This window comes from Lupinus angustifolius, chromosome LG01 (assembly GCF_001865875.1).
Source record: "Lupinus angustifolius cultivar Tanjil chromosome LG01, LupAngTanjil_v1.0, whole genome shotgun sequence".
Taxonomy (NCBI): Eukaryota; Viridiplantae; Streptophyta; class Magnoliopsida; order Fabales; family Fabaceae; genus Lupinus; species Lupinus angustifolius.
The window spans coordinates 23,108,215-23,117,580 of NC_032009.1; the positions used below are offsets into that span (position 1 = coordinate 23,108,215).

Consider the following 9,366-nt stretch of genomic DNA (forward strand, 5'->3'; position numbering starts at 1 on the left):
TCTTGTTCATGAAAGCTTTCCATTAAGAAATTCACATGAAAACAGGATTCATGATTTCAACCCTGTTGATGGGAGCATTGTCTATTTGAGTTTACATGATCACGAAGTAGAATAAAACCCAGAAGTTAAGAATTCCCATATGGAATAGCCAGTTATGGACAATGTTTTTACGTTCTGAGCAAGCAACAAAACTTACGTTCATCCTTCAAGTGTTAATCAACAATACTAAATACCTTCGCAAAGAAAACTGAGATTGAAATGAAACCATATAATACATTGAAAGGCATCTCTAGATAAAGCACATTGCTGCATTAATCATCTTTTGATTTAAATCCAAAGGCATCAATCATATACATGCAAATTACAATTCACAGATTGAAGCTTGTACTAATTTATGAGTATCATCACATAATATTGACTCAATTCACTTTCAAGACTGTAAAACCTGTGCACATACTCGACTCAGCAGGAAGAGCCTTTAAGGACTTCTCATCCAGGTTCGAGAGATGCGATCTGTGGCGGAAAGTAGGTAGGGCCTTATATAGAAACACAAGCATCATATTAAGCACACTCCTTAACCTTACCCAACTGAATTGAGATCTGATTTCAACTCGGTTTGGCTCGTCACCTTGTTTATCAACATTGTCGCTGATATCGACATCGGTTGCACATGGTTAATCATTTTCCTCTCTGCATTAGTATTAGCTAGTGAGTAATTTTTCCATTGTTGGAGTTTCGTTTGCTCTTTTTTCTTTTCACTAATAGATTGTTCGGTGTGGTTGATCTGAATCATTCGGTTAGAGAGGAATATTGTCATGTTCATGAGTTCTAAGCTCCACTATGCAGATAAAAGGAAAACCCTGATAGTGGCAGCCCTTAATATTTCTACCATAATTTGTCTATATCATTTTCCAACAAACTTTTTCTTCTTTAATTAAGAAACAATTTGTCTATACAATAACAACCAAGCCTTAATCAGTCTCAACGGAAAGGGCACTGTAAAAAAAGGCTCAAAAATGTTATTGACAAGCACTACATATTGAACATGACTGTTAAACTATTTAACTAAGTAAACGTTAATTACATGCACCAAACTCATGGCAAAGCTTTTTCTTGAAGTAGTTTGTTACAGCTGCAGAGTGGAAAACTACTTGATGTAACTCAGTATTGAACTTAAGATGCTATTCCTAAGTTGTGACAGGTTGGAAGCAGCTACAATTTGTAAGCATTAATTTGATAGCAGATTAGCTATTTCACTTGTTCTTTCTTTCAGAATCTCTCCATGTTCCTCCATATTTCTTCTAAAGGGTTGATAGTATTGTTGCAAAAAGTGACAATTTGAGACAAGAAAAAGATTGTTGTAAGCATTAGGAGTAGCTTACAAAATCAGTGGCTTCTCATGATGATGCTATACCAGCCAAAAGTTCCCGAGAGCCCACTAGGTGTCCTTGTACACGTCGCCTTATCTCTTCAAAAGCACACAATGTTTCTGAGTCCAAACCTCCAGCAAACTACAGGATAAATGTGACAGACATGAAATTGTGTCATATGGTTTATAATTTATCTTCTAAAAGCAAGGTATTTTGCCTTTTCATGCAAACAATTTGCAAATGCTATTCGATTTGAGTACATTTGTATACAGGTTATTGTTATTGCGTTCAATGCCCTTAAGGGTCTATCTGTGAATTGGTTTTCGGAGGGAAAGGAATGGAGGCTTGAGAGGTATGCCACAAGTGTATTTTATGATTCTCAAGCCTTTTTGTTCTCTCCTTCCCCCTCTAAAAAGCAAACTAGCAAACAGGTCCTAAAGTTGCATTTGAGAATCAAAACTGATGACAAAAATCTGGCAGAAATTTGCTAAAAGTTACCTGATGAGCCCTATATGCAAAATGCACGCCCTGGAGCAGAAGAGAATCGTGACTAGATTCTCGGTTTGAATTTCGAATGGATTCAAGTTCAGTTGTTACTCTTTTCATGTAAATCTTGACCAGTGTCATTGAAGCTTGCTTTATCTGCATTGATAATATATTACTCTTCAACTCAAGTCTTACAAAAGTAACTCTGTAACTTGTAAATTTAGACTACCAGTGTGAATACAGTTTCGGGTTTGCCATTAATTAACGAAGATAACAATGAAAAAATAGACAAGTGTTTCACTTGAATTAATCAAAACAAGACTAAAAGTAAAGCAATACATGATGGAGGGATGCGATTAAATTTAGAGTGATCGATGCACAACTATGCCCTATATAATGCAGTTCACATCATTAAGTGCTATATCTATTCATGCTGACTACCTTGAATAATTTCTATATAATTCGAATATAATTTGTAGTGTGGATCAAAAAGACAAACCAACAAGTTTACCATATCTAATCATTGTTTTCATTTTCAGTTCAAAAGCATAAAAAAGATACCTTGCTCATCATTCCAGAATCAAGCATCCAAGCAGTTGGAATGTTGTACTCTTGATACGAACGCATGGAAGAACTTCGCAGCTTGATTAGTTTCTGCATGTTTCGCTCCGACCTATCAAAATGACATGAAATGGGGGACAGAGTTAGCACCCCCAACCTGTAAGCCTGGCTTATCTGAAACTAATAGATTGGAACATTATTTTCATGTATATCTTACTTGTCTAACAGGCTAGCAATCTTTTTCAAGGTAGACCCACATGGAAGATCAGGGTCATCCTTGTAAGAGGAAATCTCATGTTCTAACAATTTAAGTTCACGATACTCGATTGCAGCTTCTCGCATGGCATCACCTTTCCTCTCGGGCCACTTAAAATGCTTCAAGACAGCACGCTCATCAGCCTGGAGAATACAGGACACAGAGCTAGTAAGAAACAAAGTATAATTTATGTTGTATTTGTACCACAAAATCAAAGCATCACCATGACACTTTTTTTATGAATCTTGTAATTATGCCTAATTTATTGGTATAACTTTGTTGCATGTACAATGTGGAACTATTGCTCACACTTAATATATGGAAACAAAAATACTACTTTTTTAGGAGGGTGCATTAAATGCTAAATCAGTGAGCCCATAATTTAGTCTTGAGGAAAAAAAATCAGATATCAGATATGAGAAAAAGGATCCAGCCTTTTCTTTTACCTCAACATAAAGTATTACAGCATTATAATGGAATAAAACTACATATCTTAAATGGTAAAAGACTTAGACAAGTTGGCTACCTAAATAGTAGTGTCATTGGCCCACAAGATTAATAATTCTGTTAGAAACTTACCAATGAGGATAGTTCACCATCAAGCCAATCAACAAACTTTAGGACATCTTCAATATCCTTGTATGATGCATCTACCACCTTTTTGATAAGGCCATTAATGAATTCTCCTTTTGTTTCTATGTCTGCCCTTATCTGGAAAAAATGGTCAGTCTCAGTACTCAATAAATAAACAGTACATATTTTAAAGTTAAAACATAATTCAGAAGTATAACCACAATTGAATGCCAAACATATTGCTTACTGCTAAGAGATGAGCCGAACGGTTTTGAATTTCTCCCACAATGCTACTATGTGCACTAAAAGGTAACAGTTTCGAATGATTCACGTGTCTTTTTGAGTCTTTCTTTTCATCTTGATTCTTTAAAGAGTGAAATAACTGGACAACTGAGGAGGCATTTTGGGTATTAGCTAGTTTTGCAGATGGACAAGATGGGACTGGTGGCGGCGGCGGCGGAGGTGGTGGCAGGCACGGCTTGGGTGGAGATTTCCTTCCTGTACTCGATGTTTCGGAAATGGCATGAATTGCTGCATGAGTTGGAATTGGTGTTTGAACAAAAAATGTTTCACTAGTAGCTTCTTTTTTCACTTTAGACCGTTCCAATTTGTCAGCTATGAGTTTCTGTATGTCCTTAAATTTGTGACTCTGGTGTTCTCCAATTGCCACATTCTTCATCCAAGAAAAAAATATTCATTTACAAGGAAGCAGTGAATAATATATAACCATTATGCATAAACAGATAATTGGTCTCATTTTTGTACTACTATATAAACTGAGATTTAAGACCATAAAAAATACAATCAAACAGTGTCTAAAAACTCTAATAAATGGATTGACCACACTTAGAATTATAAACAAAAAAGGAAAACAACAATTATTTTGAAGTGTTTTCAAATCAAACACACTCCCTAAAAATAAAAATATATCAAACTCCTTCAAATTCTAACCTTTTCAACCTTAGCTTCAGCAGCAGCAAGATCCTCAGAGAGCTTTCTGTTCTGAGACTCAAGCTTCACATTCAAGCTCTTAACTTTATCCAATTCAGCCTTCAACTTCAGCACCTCTGATTGCAAATCCTTGATCAAATTATCACTCACCTCAAGCTTCTCTTGCAACTCCTTCTTTAGCACAAAAACCTTTTTGACACCCACAACAACCTTAGCCTCTTCAACTTCCCTACTACCTTTTTGGGAACCTACAACCTCTTCATTTGACTTAGCCTTGTTCAACACAAGACCCCTTTTGACCTTTGATATTTTCTTCAACTCTGGTGGCACTGACTTTGCTCTTGTTGATGATGACATAGATACACCATTAACAACTTCTGGTGGTGACTTTGGAACCTTTGAAGAAGTTCTTTGGCGTGGTGGTAGCGGTTGTGGTGGTAGCGGTTGTGGTGGTGGCTGATTCTGCTTTAACACACTTCTAGTTGCAGCTGATGTTGTCATTTGGGGTGGTGGTGTTTTTTGCTTCATGGGGTATAAAAGAGGGAGAAAACAGAAAAATATCAGAGTATGAGTGAAGAGAAAGTACTAAAGCATGAATCTTTGTGTTTGTGAAACAGAAAAGACAGAAACTTTATTGTTACACACCCGTGTGGGAATGAAAGGATGAGACAATTAAGGATAGTATGGTGTAGCCATTGATGAACACAATAAACTTCAGTGACTTACAATGTAATAAAGGAATGAGCTTTTGGTTTGGTTCTTCGTTCGAAATTGCAAAATTGCAATTAACTCACAAAAGTTACAATGGTCAAATAACTCATTCTTCTAAGGAAAACTTTGTATGAAAATTATGCTTATATCAAACATGAAAAAACGGCAGAAAAATCAACATACCATTTTTGTCTTGTTTTACATGGCACATGCTCCCCATTTATACATCTTTTCTTTCTATCTTTTTTCATTTTTTATAAAGATAAATAGTCACAGTCACTTATATTAACCATATAGACTTTAGTAAAAAAATGACATTTTCTCTGGTTTCGATTTTCTTTAGTTCTCAGAGAAATCAACACTGAATTTCAGAGGGAATAAAATACAATATGCAAAACAGATACAGATTATTAAATGATGAGTTATGGTGTTAGATATCATGTTTGTTTTCTTTTTTGAAACATTACAAATCATCTAATCATACAAACTTAAAAAAATCCATTTTGTTAACTGTACATCATATTTTTAAGAACTTTTTATTATAATTTGACTGAATTGTCTTGTAGGACAGCCATTAGCAGATTTAAGTAGGTTCCAAGTGGCTGCATCGTGCAATAATATAATGATAATATGGAGAAATATTTTTTTTTGATTGAGTTTGGGTTTAGGTTTTCTCCAATTTTAAATATCGTGTTCAAAGTCATGTTTAGTATTGGTGGTGTCTGACCTCGAACTCGATTTATATATTAAATATCAAATATAAAATTATTTTGTGTATATATAACATATGTACGACACTAAATGGTAAAAAAACTTCATTTAAATGATAACAGAGCATGTTCAGGTCGATGTTGATATAGGTTTGAGAAACTCAAATTCCAATAGGATGAGATGATAATTCTTTTAATCCTATTTTATTTAAGATTGAGTTCAGATTTGGGATTGGATTTGCAAAAACTCACCCACCTAATTGTCTTTTGTAGTATTTTTTTATGGAACAGAAATTTCAATTATTGAATCATCTTGTGATTATTAATTCATATCCATAAGTATAATGGATACCTAAAGTTTCATAGTAAATTTCTATAAGAGCTTCTTTTAAGAAAATAACATGTTGATTTAGTTACCATTGGAGCCACAAAGGATTGGTGAAATTAATTTTTTTTATGGATAAGCTTCAATTGCATCATAAGAATTTAAAAAACATTCATTTTCCTATATACTTGTACACTTTAATACGTAAGCTTGAAGCTTCACCATAATTAGATAAAATAACCTTACACTTCTAACTTGTAAGGTGAAATTATTTGTCTACGTAAGTTAATTGTATAATTGACATTGGACAAATCATTAGGGTGGTGAATTTTTCTAAAGTCTTTAACCGTTAAACCAAGTAGAATTGATTTCAAGACTTGTTTGATTACAGTTTTTGTCTTGCATAAGTAGCTTAAAGAACAAGTATAAAGTATAAACATTCTCATTGATCGGTGACCCCTTCCATGTTATTGCAGAAAAAGGTGGTTCATAAAATAGACATTCGTTCCCATATGGTTTTATGATATTTTTTCTGTTTATTTTTTAGACATTGTCATAAAAGGTGATTCTGTATACGAGACTTTTACTTAGTGAATTTAACGAAGGTAAATATATGTAGTCTTGTCATATCACCACATGCAAAAAGACTGTTTTCTGGATTTAAGTTCGGTTGGTGTGAAGCAACAAAACAATTATGAAATTTTCCTAACAAAATTCCTTTTCCTTAACTTCCACTAGTAATTACCATTTCTGTGGAGTATGGACCAAGGATTAAAGCAAAAATCATTAGGAAACATACACAGGAAATATAGACAAAGAAAGCAATAGCTAAGATTTTCATGGATTTGTAGTGTTGGTGTAATACATTGGCATGCATTATAGTAGTAAGCTAGTTTGTGCATATATGTTGGACACATACATTAATGTGTGAAATGACAATATTCCCAAGGTTTATTTGTGTGATTTATATGTAATGTTAGTGTAAAGATTTATATATTGTCGATTTATCATCCATAATTTATTTATATTACTTTTTTTGAAGAGTTAATGATGATTAAATATAAATAGTAGATAATATAATGACAATATATAAATATCTTACATTCAGTGTTGTAAACCCGAACCGGACGTCAAACCGGCAGAGGTCCCGTATTAGGTTTAACCGGTTTAAACGGTTAAACCGTCCGGTCTGACCGGATGATTTCGTACATAATTAATAATTTTTATTTATAAATATATAGTTATATATAAATGTAAAACTTTATATAATTAATAATTATGTATAATTATATTAAAATAATACCTCTTTATCTTTTTTGTACCATAGTAAAACAAAATATTAGAACATTGTCCCATTTTTTTAATTTTTAAGTGAGTCGTAGGTTTACTTCCCGGGTTTAACATGGTCCGACCGGATTTTTTCTGGTTCAAAGCGGTCCAACTCTCATTCGGTTAAGACAGCAAACCAGGGCCGTTTTCAAGTCCGGTCAGCGGTCAGACCGGTCGGACCGTCCGATCTGATTCTAACAACACCGTTTACATTATTAAAATATACATTTTCTCTCTCTTCTGATACATATATAAAGATAGATAGGCAATGCAAGCAAATTCATCCTAAAAAATGTAGCTACGCAAATCTAAGTTAGGCCTAGGATAGAGCATATTCCAAGTGCATGCACTTTATAAAGAAAAAAACACTAACAAAAAGACAAGTCTCTCCAATCATAAATTGTGCTATAAAATACTTTATGTTTTATGGTATATGTCATCTTCTAACAAAAAAAACATTAATTTTATTTGTTATTTTAGAAAACTAAAATGTTAACCATTATTCTTTAACTTTCTTTTGATATCTGTACTAAATGAATAAATCATCCATGCATATTTATCTAATATCTTATAAATTTGAATAAACATGATTAATTGATTACTACCATTTAATCTTAATACTGTCTACCCAAAAAAGTACTGTTAATATTAAAAGAAAAACACAGATAGGTAATGTTAATATTTTGCATCAAAAGACACAAAAATGAAGTGGATATCATGAGCCATAGTGATCAATTCCTTGCTTAACGGTCTTAAAGCAGAATTCTTTATCGATTACTACAAAAAGGCTTATTATGAGGAATATCTACTACTTGGATAAACATTGAAATTGGAGAATTCAACCCATCTTAGATGTGTTTTAGTCTTTAGTGAAAGAGTTCATCCTCTCATTCAAGGACATATTAAATTATCTTTGAATAGTACAAACAATCAAGTAATGCGAATGGTCTTAACTTACTGGACCCAACGGTCCGACCGATGTAATTGCTAACCGGACTTGAAAATGATTTTGATTTGCAGTCTTAACTAAATGAGGGTTGCACCGCTTTGAACTGAGAAAATTTCAGTACAATCGTGTCAAGCCTGGTTAAACGAGATTAACCCGGGAAGTAAACTGAACGGTTCACTTAAAACTTAAAAAAATGAAACAATACTCTAATATTTTGTTTCTCCGATTCAAAAAGAAATAAAGATGTGTTACTTCAATATAATTATTAATTATATAAAGTTTTACATTTATATGTAATTATATATTTATAGATAAAAATTATTAACTATGTATAAAATCACATGGTCATACTGGACGATTTAACCGTTTAAATCAGTTAAATTTAATACGAGATCTCTTCCTTTGACGTCCAACTCGTATTTCACAATATTTGACTCAAAGTGATATTGAGGTTTTGAGAATATCCTCAATCACATCAAGCTTATAACTGCGATTATATTAAACATATTCTTTCATAATTATATGTGATTACAATAAAAAACAATACTATGTTCTCTTTTAAGATTTTATTCTAGAATAAAAATTTATTGGTCATAGAGAAAGAGTATCATTGGCGTGTATTTAATGAAGTTGAACCTATAAATTTACCAATTATGAGTTGGGCGCTTTAACCATTCAGCTATTAGTACTTGAGTATAAAATTTATGCACTGTCAATGTAAAGATTTATACACGCGCACCACATCATTCATTTGGTTTACTTTTTTCGAAAAGTCAAGAACAATTAAATATCAATGATAGATAATGCAGTGACAGTATTAAAACTCATACGCTGTTAGTGTATACATCTTTTTCTCTTAGTAATTAGGAGGAATCTCATATATGGTAAATAACCACATTAGATAAATCAATGCATGTACACTTCCATTAAGAATAGTTGGGAAATGGAGAGGGGAGCAAATAGAAAGAAAAACAAATCTCTACTTGTATATGAAGTTAGACATGCATGTGAAGATGGACATTTGTATGTTATTGTAGTGGCTCATAAATTTGTGCACTTGCACACACTTGAGTTTGTTTAATTTGACAAATTTGTAGTAGATAGGGATCACTCATTGGTTGAACATGCATGTTTTCTGAATTTAG

At 33.0% G+C, this 9,366-nt stretch overlaps 1 protein-coding gene across 5 annotated transcripts; it reads right to left on the reverse strand.

The window, feature by feature from the left end:
• Positions 1,386-4,954, reverse strand: LOC109356664 (protein CHUP1, chloroplastic-like). Of its 5 annotated transcripts, XM_019600150.1 has the most exons (9): positions 4,646-4,951; positions 4,573-4,612; positions 4,198-4,515; positions 3,494-3,919; positions 3,253-3,384; positions 2,635-2,816; positions 2,418-2,529; positions 1,869-2,012; positions 1,386-1,511 (listed from the first exon to the last, which is right to left on the reverse strand). In XM_019600150.1, exons 1-9 carry the CDS (start codon positions 4,723-4,725, stop codon positions 1,398-1,400), a joined length of 1,548 nt encoding a protein of 515 aa, XP_019455695.1. In that variant the 5' UTR covers positions 4,726-4,951; the 3' UTR covers positions 1,386-1,397. The 5 variants fall into 5 exon arrangements, with proteins under 5 accessions (XP_019455695.1, XP_019455677.1, XP_019455686.1 ...); XM_019600132.1 differs by having other exon boundaries at positions 3,494-3,925; positions 4,198-4,612; positions 4,646-4,954; XM_019600141.1 differs by having other exon boundaries at positions 4,573-4,953.

Coding starts and splice junctions, on each gene's coding strand:
- LOC109356664 (XM_019600114.1), bottom strand. CDS start 4,725: ATGAAGCAAAAAACACCACCACCCCAAATGACAACATCAGCTGCAACT. Junction 2,530..2,634: donor ATTGCTAGCCTGTTAGACAA/GTAAGATATACA, acceptor TCATTTTGATAG/GTCGGAGCGAAACATGCAGA. Junction 2,013..2,417: donor ATTCTGGAATGATGAGCAAG/GTATCTTTTTTA, acceptor TTATCAATGCAG/ATAAAGCAAGCTTCAATGAC.